At 34.1% G+C, this 17,090-nt stretch overlaps 1 protein-coding gene across 1 annotated transcript in view; it reads right to left on the minus strand.

The window, feature by feature from the left end:
• LOC149953037 (arrestin homolog) overlaps window positions 1-17,090 on the minus strand; it is a 112,726-nt gene that overhangs the window by 65,798 nt on the left and 29,838 nt on the right. The window contains exon 2 of the mRNA XM_090170227.1: window positions 15,764-15,824. Within this exon, the coding sequence (XP_090026353.1) occupies window positions 15,764-15,824 (61 nt within the window). The remainder of the gene's footprint in view (window positions 1-15,763; window positions 15,825-17,090) is intronic.

Below are 17,090 nucleotides of genomic sequence, written 5' to 3' on the forward strand. Positions count from 1 at the left end.
GGTGCCAGCTGAAGAGATTAATCAGGCCTTCAGATAGCTGAAGATAACTCAGATCAGTTTGATTTATTTCAAAGCACGCAATGCCAAAATCAAATATACATTTTTAAGGTATAGATGCTAAAACACTAACAAGGAGACGACCCGAGGTGTTACACACCGATTTTGTTCAAACTCGGGGGATGGGTAGACCTTTATTTAACTTGAAAAAATCCTAAAGGGAATTTATTCAATGGGCAACGATTTTGCCAATGCAACGAAAAATGTTTTTGACCACATAAAATTCAAATTTTCCCTTTGAAAATAACATGGGATTTTGAACGATCTCTAGGGTCCCCCTGTGAAAAATTATGAAAAATTTAAAAAAAAATTAAAATACCAAAATTATAAAAAATTTATAAAAATTGACCGTTGCCCATTGAATAAAATCCCTTTAGGATTTTTCAAGTTACATGAAGGTCTACCCATCCCCCGAGTTTGAACAAAATCGGTGTGTAACACCTCGGGTCGTCTCCTTGTAAGTTTGATAGTAACCTTAGTTTTACCAACGGTCAACTGAACGTGTTGATCAGGTCGTAATTTTCAGATAGCGGAAGATAGTCAGTTACTCAGATCAGGTTGATTTGTTATGTTCCCTAAATCTCAAATTGAATCTGATTAATTATCTCAAGTAATCAATCACCAAATTCAATTATCTGAAAAGTTATCTCACTTATCCGTTTAGTAAATATACAGGGTGTTTCAAAAGGTTATGCAAAAATTTTCAAGCGTTATAGGGGGTGAGTTGAGAAGTATGCCTGTTTTTTTTTCATTTTCCTACGATGAGTTAAAAGAGCGCCAGAGAGCTTCAAAGTGTGGCCTACTAGTCACCCCCTACAACTCCTGAAAATATTTGCATAACCTTTTGAAACTACTAAGAACGTGGAATCGAATCACCAGCCTTTAAAGTTTTTTCTTTGGTCAAAAAGTTATTTAAATAAATTAAATCTTTTCGAAACCTGGATTGAAAACTGAAAAATATTAGGATTGAATTTCGTCTTCGGGGATTTTCAACTATATACCAAAACTCACCAGGTTTAACCAAAGCTAGGGATGACTGGCACTAGTTACGTTAAAAACAAGTCGTATAGCGAGGTTTAACGGACTAATATTTTAGTTCACACTCCCTTTAAGATCCAACTTCATAAACGATATTTGTAAATCGCACACAAAAAGATATTGTTTATGGAAGAACTGGTTCTGTTTTCATTGTGATTTTGGATCTTTCAAGCATTCAATGAGACCCCAATTAGGATGTTTCCATTGAACTGGAAAGAGTTCAACTATAAAGTTTACCGTTTCGTTAAACACGGTCCGAAAATTATGTAAATGTTTTAAAACAAACATTTAAATTTTTGTAATCTCTGCTTCAATTATTTCGTGCTCAGATAAAGTTGGGAATCGTTTTTTTGTATTATTAAGTATAATCAGAAGTAAATGAACCGAAATTATCAAAATAGCGCTCAGAATCGGAGGGCGTTTTCCTTATGAAAATTATGAGAAAATTGAATAAAATAAAAGCTAATTTCCATCCCCGTCTTTTTAAGCGATAAATTGCGCTTGGGAATTGTGGGTATAGCTATTTCTATGTATAAAAATGCTTTCATAAAAACAAAAATGTAACTTTATAAGGAAAACGCCTCCAACACGGGGAGTAAAGCAGTCTGATAACTTCGGTTAATTTACTTTTAGTATAATTGTAAACGTTGTTTTTAATTTCCAGGAAATATTTTATTTATTCACGAATACTGTAAGGAACTTAATATCCCCACCATACATGTCCTTATTAGAAATATTGTTTTTAGGTTTATTTCTTTACCTCGGGAAAAATGTAAGGATAAAACATTTTTGTTTGACTGTGTCTTGGTACACAGGTTTTATGAATTCGATCAACATTTATTGTTTCTATTTTAGGATGCCAGGTTGTTTGTGTAGCCGCTGAAAAGAGCATTGACCATTGGGGTTTCGAATCAATATACGAGGAAACCTTTAGGACTGAAACAACAAACTGGTCTAAGTCTGTTATTTCCGTACTCTGCTTAATGCAATTTATAGTTTTTGCAACTTTTAGTCTAATGAAAAAGGTTTACGAAATTTAGGCTTTTGTTTCTTTGAAAGCAATTTATATATTTTCATGAAACATTTTTTGGCAAAACTCCAAATCCCTTAATATACGTTAATTCCATTAAAAAGAAATAAATGTAATGAAACTTAATCGTTGCGAAGAGAATTGAGAACTTCAACCCCAAATCCCTTATCCACTTTAAACAACTTGTAGAAAAATAATAATAAGAAAAAAGCTAGAATCCTTTAAGAAACTCTTCCCAACGAACGCCGCACGTACAGTTAGTTTAATCTAAAATCAACAATCTCTTCGTCACGAGTTCCCGCACGTACGACTCTAAAGTTAGAAAGAGGCCTGTAGTCAGCGAGGGGGCCTAAAAAATAGCTTGTGCGCCCTCAAAAAATGTGAGAGTGACCCATCGTGCTCCTTCAACGGTCCCTGTGAACCTTTAAAAATGTAATTGTGCCCCTTTAAAAATGTAATTGTGCCCCTTTAAAAATGTAATTGTGCCCCTTTAAAAATATAATTGTGCCCCTTTAAAAATATAATTGTGCCCCTTTAAAAATATAATTGTGCCCCTTTAAAAATATAATTGTGCCCCTTTAAAATATAATTGTGTCCCTTTAAAAATATAATTGGGCCCCTTTAAAAATATAATTGTGCCCTTTTAAAAATATAATTGCGTCCCTTTAAAAATATAATTGCGCCTCTTTAGAAATATAATTGCGCCCTTTTATAAATAAAATTACGCCTCTTTAGAAATATAATTGGGCCCCTTTAAAAATATAATTGTACCCCTTTAAAAATATAATTGTGCCCCTTTAAAAATATAATTGTGCCTCTTTGGAAATATGATTGGGCCCCTTTAAAAATATAATTGTACCCCTTTAAAAATATAATTGTGCCCCTTTAAAAATATAATTGTGCCCCTTTAAAAATATAATTGGGCCCCTTTAAAAATATAATTGTGCCCTTTTAAAAATATAATTGCGTCCCTTTAAAAATATAATTGTGCCCCTTTAAAAATATAATTGTGCCCCTTTAAAAATATAATTGTGCCCCTTTAAAAATATAATTGGGCCCCTTTAAAAATATAATTGTGCCCCTTTAAAAATATAATTGTGCCCCTTTAAAAATATAATTGTGCCCTTTTAAAAATATAATTGCGTCCCTTTAAAAATATAATTGTACCCCTTTAAAAATATAATTGTGCCCCTTTAAAAATATAATTGTGCCCCTTTAAAAATATAATTGTGCCCCTTTAAAAATATAATTGGGCCCCTTTAAAAATATAATTGTGCCCTTTTAAAAATATAATTGCGTCCCTTTAAAAATATAATTGTACCCCTTTAAAAATATAATTGTGCCCCTTTAAAAATATAATTGTGCCCCTTTAAAAATATAATTGTGCCCCTTTAAAAATATAATTGGGCCCCTTTAAAAATATAATTGTGCCCTTTTAAAAATATAATTGCGTCCCTTTAAAAATATAATTGTGCCCCTTTAAAAATATAATTGTGCCCCTTTAAAAATATAATTGTGCCCCTTTAAAAATATAATTGGGCCCCTTTAAAAATATAATTGTGCCCTTTTAAAAATATAATTCCGTCCCTTTAAAAATATAATTTTACCCCTTTAAAAATATAATTGTGCCCCTTTAAAAATATAATTGTGCCCCTTTAAAAATATAATTGTGCCCCTTTAAAAATATAATTGGGCCCCTTTAAAAATATAATTGTGCCCTTTTAAAAATATAATTGCGTCCCTTTAAATATATAATTGTGCCCCTTTAAAAATATAATTGGGCCCCTTTAAAAATATAATTGTGCCCTTTTAAAAATATAATTGCGTCCCTTTAAAAATATAATTGTGCCCCTTTAAAAATATAATTGTGCCCCTTTAAAAATATAATTGGGCCCCTTTAAAAATATAATTGTGCCCTTTTAAAAATATAATTGCGTCCCTTTAAAAATATAATTGTACCCCTTTAAAAATATAATTGTGCCCCTTTAAAAATATAATTGTGCCCCTTTAAAAATATAATTGTGCCCCTTTAAAAATATAATTGGGCCCCTTTAAAAATATAATTGTGCCCTTTTAAAATATAATTGCGTCCCTTTAAAAATATAATTGTACCTCTTTAAAAATGTAATTGCGCCCCTTTATAAATATAATTGCGCCTTTTTATAAATATAATTGCGCCTCTTTAAAAATTTAATTGGGCCCCTTTAAAAATATAATTGTGCCCTTTTAAAAATATAATTGCGTCCCTTTAAAAATATAATTGTGCCCCTTTAAAAATATAATTGTGCCCCTTTAAAAATATAATTGTGCCCCTTTAAAAATATAATTGGGCCCCTTTAAAAATATAATTGTGCCCTTTTAAAAATATAATTGCGTCCCTTTAAAAATATAATTGTACCCCTTTAAAAATATAATTGTGCCCCTTTAAAAATATAATTGTGCCCCTTTAAAAATATAATTGTGCCCCTTTAAAAATATAATTGGGCCCCTTTAAAAATATAATTGTGCCCTTTTAAAAATATAATTGCGTCCCTTTAAAAATATAATTGTGCCCCTTTAAAAATATAATTGTGCCCCTTTAAAAATATAATTGTGCCCCTTTAAAAATATAATTGGGCCCCTTTAAAAATATAATTGTGCCCTTTTAAAAATATAATTGCGTCCCTTTAAAAATATAATTTTACCCCTTTAAAAATATAATTGTGCCCCTTTAAAAATATAATTGTGCCCCTTTAAAAATATAATTGTGCCCCTTTAAAAATATAATTGGGCCCCTTTAAAAATATAATTGTGCCCTTTTAAAAATATAATTGCGTCCCTTTAAATATATAATTGTGCCCCTTTAAAAATATAATTGGGCCCCTTTAAAAATATAATTGTGCCCTTTTAAAAATATAATTGCGTCCCTTTAAAAATATAATTGTGCCCCTTTAAAAATATAATTGTGCCCCTTTAAAAATATAATTGGGCCCCTTTAAAAATATAATTGTGCCCTTTTAAAAATATAATTGCGTCCCTTTAAAAATATAATTTTACCCCTTTAAAAATATAATTGTGCCCCTTTAAAAATATAATTGTGCCCCTTTAAAAATATAATTGTGCCCCTTTAAAAATATAATTGGGCCCCTTTAAAAATATAATTGTGCCCTTTTAAAAATATAATTGCGTCCCTTTAAATATATAATTGTGCCCCTTTAAAAATATAATTGGGCCCCTTTAAAAATATAATTGTGCCCTTTTAAAAATATAATTGCGTCCCTTTAAAAATATAATTGTGCCCCTTTAAAAATATAATTGTGCCCCTTTAAAAATATAATTGGGCCCCTTTAAAAATATAATTGTGCCCTTTTAAAAATATAATTGCGTCCCTTTAAAAATATAATTGTACCCCTTTAAAAATATAATTGTGCCCCTTTAAAAATATAATTGTGCCCCTTTAAAAATATAATTGTGCCCCTTTAAAAATATAATTGGGCCCCTTTAAAAATATAATTGTGCCCTTTTAAAATATAATTGCGTCCCTTTAAAAATATAATTGTACCCCTTTAAAAATGTAATTGCGCCCCTTTATAAATATAATTGCGCCTTTTTATAAATATAATTGCGCCTCTTTAAAAATTTAATTGGGCCCCTTTATAAATAAAATTGCGCCTCTTTAGAAATATAATTGGGCCCCTTTAAAAATATAATTGTACCCCTTTAAAAATATAATTGTGCCCCTTTAAAAATATAATTGCGCCCCTTTATAAATATAATTGCGCCCTTTTATAAATAAAATTGCGCCTCTTTAGAAATATAATTGGGCCCCTTTAAAAATATAATCGTACCCCTTTAAAAATATAATTGTGCCCCTTTAAAAATATAATTGTGCCTCTTTAAAAATATAATTGGGCCCCTTTAAAAATATAATTGTGCCCTTTTAAAAATATAATTGCGTCCCTTTAAAAATATAATTGTACCCCTTTAAAAATATAATTGTGCCCCTTTAAAAATGTAATTGCGCCCCTTTATAAATATAATTGCGCCCTTTTATAAATATAATTGCGCCTCTTTAAAAATTTAATTGGGCCCCTTTATAAATAAAATTGCGCCTCTTTAGAAATATAATTGGGCCCCTTTAAAAATATAATTGTGCCCCTTTAAAAATATAATTGTGCCTCTTTAAAAATATAATTGGGCCCCTTTAAAAATATAATTGTGCCCTTTTAAAAATATAATTGCGTCCCTTTAAAAATATAATTGTACCCCTTTAAAAATATAATTGTGCCCCTTTAAAAATGTAATTGCGCCCCTTTATAAATATAATTGCGCCCTTTTATAAATATAATTGCGCCTCTTTAAAAATTTAATTGGGCCCCTTTATAAATAAAATTGCGCCTCTTTAGAAATATAATTGGGCCCCTTTAAAAATATAATTGTACCCCTTTAAAAATATAATTGTGCCCCTTTAAAAATATAATTGCGCCCCTTTATAAATATAATTGCGCCCTTTTATAAATAAAATTGCGCCTCTTTAGAAATATAATTGGGCCCCTTTAAAAATATAATTGTACCCCTTTAAAAATATAATTGTGCCCTTTAAATATATAATTGTGCCTCGCGTGAGATTAATCAAGTCATTGTAAGTACAAGGAAGGATAAATTGTGGTAAAAACACAAAGAGTAAAGACGAAACTAAGATGATTGAAAACTCAAATTCAATTTACGTTTTATATAAATTTAATTTATATTTATTTAAACCACGTGCTCCAATTTCAAAGAGCCACTATATATATGAGCCGTGTGAGCCTTTAAGCTCATTTTAAATTAGTCATAAGCCTCATAGGTTTTAACTAAGAAATTGATTTTTGAGGGTTTGCCCCCTCAACAGAAAAATCCTGGCTACGGTTAGACATCTAGCACCCCCTCCTACGCGGAGTTGAAATGAACATTTTAATCTATATTTTCAATGTCGTTATTAGTCATTAGGGATGTTCGTCACCGGCCACGTAATTGCCGCGTTTTAAATAGATACGTCAGTAATGAGATAAAGTATGGCTTCGCCAAAGTCCAAATTAGGTTTTTTTCCCCGCTTCGTCATATTCGCGGGGTTGGTATTAATTAACCCCGACGAGCTCAGTCTGAGCGAGAAATGATTGAATTAGCAAATCGGGAAAGCGATGCTAGTCTCTTCCCTAATGAGTCCAATTTCAAGGATTTTTCCGCGCTATTCCGGGTCACTCTTTCCATTTCGTCGCGTTTTCGAGATCCGCTCCAATTTACGTATCTGAGAAGTCTCAAAGTCTGGAAAAATTACTGGCTCAATAATGCCATGATATTATGATTATTATCCACGTGGGTGTAAAATTATATTTATTTCGAAAAGAAATATACGCTGGAAATGGCTGAGATAAGATTACCCAAATACAAATTACAAATAATTTATGAAAGATTTAAAATTTAAAAAATATATTGAAACAAAAATTAACAAAAGATTACTCAATAAATTTACAATAAAATTAAAAATACGATGAAAAGTATTTAAAATTTAAAAAATATATTTAAACAAAAATTAACAAAAGATAACCCAATAAATTTACAATAAAATTAAAAATAAGATGAAAAGTATTTAGAATTTTCAAAATTTCTAAAAAGAACCAATAAATTAAAATAATTAAATAAAATTTTACGAAATACAAATTTCGAGCCAAGGCATAGGATATTTATTAATTTTCGTATTTTTAACGCTAGAGGCGTTCATCTTTTTCAATATGTCAATTCTGCGTCACTCCACTATCACCATAAGCGGGCCGACGGTTTTTTCTCTCGTAGGCGGGGTTAAAGCCGTCAGAGTGATCTTACCATACGCGATACGGCAGGATAAGCACTCCAAGTAGAGGTATAGAATCCTGCCATAAGTCTATAATATTTTTCTATAAGTTTGTCACTTTGGGGGATATTTTACTGAGCGCTAGTAACGGAGTGACGTCATCATAAGAAGAAAATCTCCCCCTAGCGAGGCACTGTCAAAGGCTACGTGTGACGCGGTAGCAAGCGGACGCGAAACGGAGATGAAGCCCGTAATGCAGTCTATCTTGTGAAAAGTAAAGCTTTTGCATGTGAAGAATACGAGGTGTCACACTTATGTAACAATATTATACACTTATGCTATCACAAATAGCTATTCTAATAAAATACATGCGTTTATATCTGAACCGAGGAAATAAATCTGATAGATGAATTATCAGATTATCCTCATTAACGCTCAGATATTATCAGTTGAAATGGTATTGGTCAAAATTCAAACCAGATAGTTTAATCAGATTTCATCGTAAACCGACCGACAGAAAGTGGCCAGATTTCAAATGCCTCGCAGTAATCAATTTTACGTATCCCCCAAATAAATTAATTTCGAAATTAATTAATCAGATTCAATTTGTGATCAGATTTGGCATTTGGGGTACATAACAAAACAGCTTTATCTGGTTGGGGTGGCGGAGTGGTTAGCGTTTTCGCCTCGCAGCAAGAGGAGCCGGGTTTGATTCCAGTTTTGGTACTGGGTAAAAACTCAGAACCACTCCCTCCGCGTTGAGTTTGCAAGTTCTCTTCCCACTTGTTAAAGGGGTTTTCCCTCGACTTCTTCAGTTTCCCCTTTCCATAAAAACTTGTTGAGGTTAACGGTAATAGTTAGTGTAGGGAGCTGTTGGCATGAAGGGCTTGCCACCACCCTCCTACGCATTGTAACCCGGCCACCTAAATTAATGGCTTTAAAAGTTTTTTTTGTTTGATAAAATTGAACTAGACAAAATGCTTACCAATAATATCATAAGTAACGTAATGACAAATGTATTAATGTATGACACTTCCTATTGTTTTAATGCTAATTTCCTAACCGACCCTTTTTTCTACATTCTCGCCCAGTTCCGACTTGCACTCGCACTTGAACTTAGTATTATATTACCATCCTTGGTAGTATATTTGGACACTAGGAGGCTTTCAGAACTAAACCTAGATTGTGCAATAGCTCTTAAAATTAGTTCGTTGATAATTTTTCCTAATAGAAATACTTGTTTTTATTGCGTTACATACATATAGAGTAATTATGTTTCATATGGTAATGCCTAATGCATTTGTAGTATTGGCATTTATGTGCAGGTAAATATTGTATTATGTCCAGCAAGGACTAAAATACTGTTTAAGTATAATTTTCTACGCGGGTTACCTCGATTTGTTTTTTTTTACCTATCACACGAACCCCAACCTTAATGTTCGCGTTTCCCGTAGCTTGTTTTTGCGTTCGTTGCAGCCTACTTCCAGGGACTAGTAAGCCACACTTTGAAGCTCTCTGGTACCATTTTAACTCATCGTAGGAAAATGGGGGAAAACAGGCATACTTTTCAACTCACCCCTACAACTCCTTCAAATTTTTCATAACCTTTTGAAACACCCTGTATAAAAAGATCTATTTGTCAGAGTATTTCGTTAGTGGGGTGAGCTGTTGGCATAAAGGGCTTGCCACTACCCTCCTACGTGTTGTAACCCGGCCACCGGAATTAATGACTTTAAAAGTCGCTTGATGACTTAGGTCTATGGTGGTGCCTTGGGTATTAGCCTAACTGATTATTATTATTATTAAATTGCTCGATTTTAACCCAAATATTTCAAAAAAACAGCGTGGCCCATTAAATTCTCTATTAAAACGTTTTTTCATGAAACAATTCTACCTGGTGGGCTTAATGTTTAATATATCGCCTGTTTGTGAATTAAACGTCGGTAGATGACTTGGGTCTAGCTGATTACTATTATTATTATTATTATTATTATTAACTGACTATATCTTCCGCTATCAGAAAATGACGACCTGATCAACCCGTTCAGTTGACCGTTGATAGAACAAGGGTTAGAATCAAACTCAATGTTTTAGCATCTATACCTTAAAAATATGCATATCATTTTGGCATTGCTGGCTTTAAAATAAATCAAATGGTAAATTTATAGAACTACAAAGCTGGGCGTTGTGGTTAAAAAGAGCAAATTTTGAATGTAAAGTGCACTTTTGTTTTGAGGATTCTTGAAAACTTTTCGTACAAGCGTAAAAAACAATCATGAAGGAGCTAAAATATGGGCCTAAGTTTCAAATGTTTTTTCACAGACGGTAGACGTTGGGCCTGACCTTTCTACGAATTCCAAAAAGGTGACTTTCAATATTTCTAAATGTATAGCTACTTTCGCATTTTGAAGTGTTTCGCAGATGCGGTGTATTCGCCCTCCCGTACATTCCGTCGCTTTAGAAATCCCAGTTGAATTTCTTCTCCGAAGAGAGTGGCCTGAGGAGCATCGATCCTACTTTCCGATGCAGATAGCCTTTCCCAAAACACCCGCGAACACTACTTTTTTCCGAATCTTATCTCCACTTTTCCCTAGACCCGTACAGCGTGTATTAGAATGAAAAAGATTTGCTAGCGACCATTCCGATAGAGTGTTAAAAAGTTTCGCTTCCAATATACTTGTTATATTATTACTCTCTTTCGGGAAAAGCTGAACAAACATTTGTCTATCCGGGCAAAACGAATCGACCGATTTCGCAGTATCAGCTTTATTTCTAAGTAACTTCAATCTTTGACCTCAGTCAGTATTTTTAGAATTTTTTAAACTATTTTTAAATTGTAAATATTATAATAATAAGCATATGTATAAGCGAATAAAATATACTTTTTAGCTGAATTAATTTACTTAAAAAGGAACGGTCAAGCTTTAACAAGTTAGAGAGCCATATAGCCCATTAAAAACTAAAATTGATGGCGAAAACCGCATAAAAAAATATTGAGTGGTTAATTTTTAATAAAATAAAGAAATTTCGGGAAATCGAAAAGCGCGCGTCCGCCGCGACACCTGGTGAGAAGTCGGTGAGACGGAAAAACCACGTAAAAGCGCGCGCTGCTGAAGACGCAAAAAAATTGTTTTGAACGCGCGGCGCGTTCGAGTTATAAGAGACCTAAGCCTAAATTGCGCGATTTTAAAAGTTAGGATAGGCCATATTTGGAAAAGCTTGGCCGTTCCCCTTTAAGAACCCTTAAGAAAATGACTTGATCGAATGTCCAAGTTTGATTCAAACTACAATCAAAATTCCTGTTTGAATTTTATTTTATTTGAATTCCATCATTTTAATCAACCCGGTATAAAATTAAATTTCATAACATTTGTAGTTCTATCAAATATGACACATTTTGTATTTCAATTTTGATCAAAGTTGAATTTCTATCAATACAGTTTTGGACATAATTCGACGAAGATTCCGCGCCACAGTTACCTGGCAAAGATACACACAACGCCGAGTTCGCTCGCGGCGTATGTATGAACTTCGTAAGTTATAAATGTCAACGAAGTTTCTAAGGCCATTACGGCCAATTTTGCGAGCCCAACACGTATTAGAAATATCTCCCTTCACACTAACTAACTCGATTTATTGACCTTCCATAAATGTGCAAAACGGCGGACGAATTTGCCAGTGCAAAACGGCGGACGAATTTGGCAAAGTGAAACTCGAACGAAATATTATTTTATTTTCCTTTGCCCCCTGCGTGGTAGACGAGAGATAAATCGATTTTTATAGTACAACACAATTCTTTTGGGCAACGTATGTCTTTTCTTTCCCATTTTGTACCGAGTGAGAATTTTTCGACGAGGGTCGATCATAAACTAGCTTAGGCCTAACTCTCCAATGATGGAAAGCTTAAACCGCTCGAAAGTGGTCCTGCGGGAATTTCCCCGTTGGAATACGTTCGCGAACGGAGTAAAAACATCGACGGATAAAGAGCTAGGCCAAGCTCGGTGTAAGTGCAGTCCTGGTCTCGAATCTCTCTCTAGCTGCCTCGCTCTCTTTCCGCGTGCTGAGGCAGCTCTGACTCGTTAAAATCTGATGAGTGGTGCTCCCGACTCTTGACATTTTACCCCTGAAACGGCCGCTTCCCAACCATCCTCTTTTTTTACCCTGATTTAATCTTTTTCTGGAAAATATTAGCGTTACCACTCTTGCCAGTTTTTGTACTCCGTTAAAAAAGGTTCCTTATGTACCTACACCTCACTACGTTATTGTTCGCGTAAAGTAGCTTATAATTATCTTCTGGCTCCTGTCAAGTATTTTTTCTCATTTTTGCAATTTATCCCACTCCATTTACATTTAACATAAAAGATTAAACTATTATAAAAACATTTCTTTTTAAAATTTAAGTTTGCAAATTATTCGTTACCGCCTCAATTTTGTGATTAAACGAAGAGCTTACGTTTAAAATACTCAAATATAAAGTTTCGTTGTTTTCCGTTTCGTAATTAATTAGAAGTAATTAGTAGAACAATTAGAATTTTAGCGTGGTGATTGACGTCATTGACTACACGTTATTTCTCATTGGCCGCTATCCCCAACATTGAGTTTAGACTTGGATACAAAATGTAGATGCTACTGATTCCGTGGCCGAATCCAAAAAATCTCCTATAGAACCATGAGATTCTACCTCTGAATTTTGTTCGCGAGTGCTTACGTGGTTTTAAGAACAGTACATGGTTTTAAAAACACGCGCGCACGCTTATCCTTTAGAGCGCGCGCTAAATTGGCATCGCCATATTATCTAGCAACTAGGAGCAACAAACACAACACCCCACACAAGGAGAACGCAACCCGTCAAAAGTCGTGGAGTTTCTTGTGTACGTTTTTCATTGGCTAGACGCTTTAGCGCCTGCTGCCGTCGGAAGGGGAAAATTCGGAAATTGTCTTTTCCCCCGCCCGTAAAACGTTAAGCGTAAAGGCTCGTCCAATGAAATTCGTACACAACCCTTCGTTATCGTGTTTAAAGGCTAACTGCGTTCTCCTTGTGTTTGTTGCTCCTATCTAGCAAGAACATTACAATCTCTTCTTGATAGTATAGTGGGAACTATGTAATCTACCAGATGGAGTGGGAAAAATTCTGATAAAACCGTAGTCAATGACGTCACAAACTAATCGCGGTAAAATTACAGTTCAAAATAAAAGCCGCAGAGGGGCGCTGCACGTAAATTTAATTTTAATATGAAATAAACTTATCGACGGTATTTCATCAAGTGAGTTACATTTTCGGAAAGCCCATAATCAAATTAACAAGAAAAATATAAAGTAGTTAAGTTTCTATTCCGAAAATATATATGCAACTTACTCTTTAATTCATATCATAAAAACATCCGATAATATTTGGCCTACTGAGCTCCTGTAAAACTATTCCACACGCAAACCTCCGGTGTTCAGGGTGAGGTTAATATACAGGAGGACGCCTTCTGGAACCATAGACTAAGAAATGTGCTCCCCAAGGAGCGTTGAGACATTTCTATAAATAAATCTAGAGCGTGGGAGGTCCTTGTGGAATACATTTCTTAGTCTATGCTAGAGCCATCTATAATAAAATACAGGGTGTAAACCAAGAATGGACCAGGGCGAATATCTCAAAATGTGTTTTAGCTACGATTTTGAAATTTTAGGTTGTTATAGAGCGCTCAGGGGGTCAACCAACTATGAAAATTTCAATGACCTTAAACCATGTCTTCAAGGTCGTTCGAAAATTAACTTGAGAACCGTAAGAGTTACGAAGTTGGTTCCATTTAGAAAATTGTTCCCCGTTTAATTTTATGGCTACCTAGCTTTGACTCGATCTGATTTGCGAAATAGGAAGTCGAGAAATGTTAGGCCAAAAACAAGAAGGTCGTTAAGTTATCAACGTGTGGAAGACGAGTTTTGGGAGCTGAACCACGATGAGGTTGTCTAACAAATTTCAGTACTCTAACAAGAGTACTATTAAAGTTATCAGTTGAACATCGTCTTTAACACCCCTGAGCGTTCTATACATGTAACACCCTAAAATTTCAAACTCGCAGCTAAAACACATTTTGAGATATTCGCCCTGGTCCATTTTTTTAGTTAACACCCTGTATAACAAATAGTGTAAGGATATTTTCAAAGTCTAAGACCAGTAATATTTCATTGCATTAACTTTAGTTATAAAAACAGGTATCTCAAAAAAATAAATTTTAATAAAAATGTATTTAAACATTAAAAACCTATGGTTGTCATGATATCATGATAGTTTTATTAAACGTTATTCTAGAGATAATTTCTTGTTTAAAAATTACACTGACATTCGTTATGTTAATTCAATTCAAATTGTAATTAATTAAAACTATTAGAAAATTAGGCGTATATAAATAAAATAAAAATTGAAAATAGTTGTAAGGTTTTTTTTTAATTACTAACAACGAAAATGTTGATTCCGTATTTCATATATTTTGAAAATAAATAAAGGTTAAAACTAAAGATAAACGAAAATAAACGTAAATCGGGTTGATTGGTTTTGGAACTAAGCTAACGAACATATGACGCAACCGACGATTTAAAAAGGAAAGTAAATTCGTATTTTCAATTACACTGATTGCTTCCTACTTCCGATCAGAAGCCCAGCGGTTTACACTACATCTACAGATTTCTACGAATGTAGAAAGTAGCGTGGGTATATTGAATAATTGGAAAAATATAAAAAAGATTTAATTGCCTTTCTCATTCGCAGAGTCAGGGTTACCGAACACGGGCCCGGGCCCAAGGCGCTGATCAAGCCCCATATATGGTGTACAAATCTCTAGCTTTGACTGTACTAAAGATATTACCTCACTAATTACAGATTTAGCATTACTAAAGGCTTTACTAACCGATTCTCAGAAAACTTTGACGTTCGGATATTATCAGATCAGTTGAAATGGAAACCCGAAAATAATCTGAGCTAATTATAAGCCGACAAATAGAACGTAAGGTGGCGTGGCGGAGTGGTTAGCACTTTCGCCTCGCAGCAAAAGGAGCCGGGCTCGATTCCAGCTTGTGGCACTGGGTGAAAACTCGGAACCACTCCTTCCGCGTTGAGTTTGCAAGTTCTCTACCCACTGGTTTAAGGGGTTTTCCCCCAAGCTCTTCGGTTTCCCCTTCGATAAAAACTTAGGGGGGTTAACGGTAATAGTTAGTGTGGATAGCTGTTGGCTCGTATGGCATGAAGGACTTGCTACCACCCTCCTACGCATTGTAACCCGGCCACCTGAATTACACTCATTAAAAGTCAATTGATGACTTAGGCTTAAGGTTGTGACAACAAGGGTATTAGGCTAGCTGATTATTATTATTATTAGACAAGCTGATTATTTTGATTTCAGAGGCCTCCCATTTCTCGTTTTCTACATAACCCCTACTCTTTATTATAATTTACTTTAACACACTTAAGATTATATCCTTTTTAAACGTATAAGTAATATAGTTAACTGATTATCTTCGGATACCTGAAAATTACAAGCTGACAGATTTTTAGGAAATAGCTAGCCCCTCGGTTGGGCCCCTCGGTCGGGCCCCGGTAAAGGAAAAACTCCTGGCTCTACGAGGGCCGTTATTACCGAAGATAACTCAACATTTTTCGGTTTAAAACCTGTAGGTGGATAGAACCTCACTTGTCCCAGCCTGGGGTTGATTTGTACCCGCTTCCCCCTTATGCCCCCCTGACGTCCGACCTGGACAGGGGACGGTAAATCTTTTCAGCCTTCTTATTTCCGGTGGTTTGCGTGCGGGTTTGTGCTGGAGAAGAAGATGGGGCATTTGGCGCTTACCTATGGGCTCGGCTCGGTCGTAAAAGTCCACGAAATCTCTCTTCTCCACATAAATCGTCACCTGAAAAGAAAGGAAGAAAACGTTCGGATAAATGCCACGTCTAATATACTAGGACTATATTTTACCCGCCCTTTTGTCTAGACCAAACCAGTTACCCATTAAGCCTATACAGGCCCATCGCGTGTTTCTGTGTTATATTCTCACGCAGTTCTGTCTTTTAAACGCTCTTCTTGGCCTCCTCACAAAGAGAACGATAAAAAGTGATAACTTTAAACGGCTTTTAAAGTCAGAAAGGGCTGTATATTTCACGCCGAAAAATGACCTTAGGTTTAAAAAAAAAGAAAAATGTTTATCCCCGTATAGAAAGAAATATTTATTTCTTTAAAATTTGACGTTTCGGATTCTTCTAAGACTATATTACTTCGTCTTTCACCCCATAAATAAGGTCCAATATTATACAAACGGTATTGGTAGGGGCCTTTATGAAATATTAATACGCCGCTGAGGTGGTCTACGTTTCGTGTCAATAAACCGGTACGTATTATCAGAAGTGTATAATAGAGCAGAAGTTTTCATCTTTTTCAAAATACGTTTTGGAAGCAAAAATAGTGCCCAATACGTCATTTCTAAAGCTTTATAACATTGAAAAAATACTTGTAAATAAATATCTCTATTCAGTCGTCAAGTAATTCTAGTGTTGTAAGTCAGAAAATTTTCCGAAAAATGACCGAGGCCTTTTTCCCGGAACATTTTCCGTATTTCTCCGAAAAAATAAAAAAGTTTTAATTCTATGATTAGATATATTGTTTGCAAATTTAAATAAAGCGGCATTTTCATCTAATTTTTTCAAATCTAAAAGTAAAACTAAGCGTCTGGACTGGATTAAACTGATTGAAAATGTAACACTATTAATATTTTGTAGTATGTTTACTGTTAAAAACATTAAAAACCCCTAAAAAGTAATTTATGTTTCAATTTTTTATTTCCAATTTGCGGAAATTTTCTGGAGATTTTTATTATCCAATACGAACTCGAACTTGATTTTTAAAGAAAAGTAGTACAGTCAGAAGGTCAACCCGGTCCGGGTGTTATTAATTATTATAAATTGGGAGGTTGTAACTGTTTGGCGTGAGTTTAATTAAGTTTTAGTTAATTTAGATACGAATTTGAAAATTGAAAATGCCGCGAAAGAAAACTGCAGCTCAGTTAGCAGTTGTATTAAAACCACAATTTCGTGTAAAAAACACAACTGAAAAGTCAGTTCAGTCAAGCCTTGGCCCAAAATAGCATTACGAGATCAAATTGTTGTTCTTAAATACGAATTGA

The sequence above is a fragment of the Leiobunum rupestre genome, chromosome 3 (genome assembly GCF_980474605.1).
Source record: "Leiobunum rupestre chromosome 3, qqLeiRupe1.1.hap1, whole genome shotgun sequence".
Lineage (NCBI taxonomy): Eukaryota > Metazoa > Arthropoda > Arachnida > Opiliones > Sclerosomatidae > Leiobunum > Leiobunum rupestre.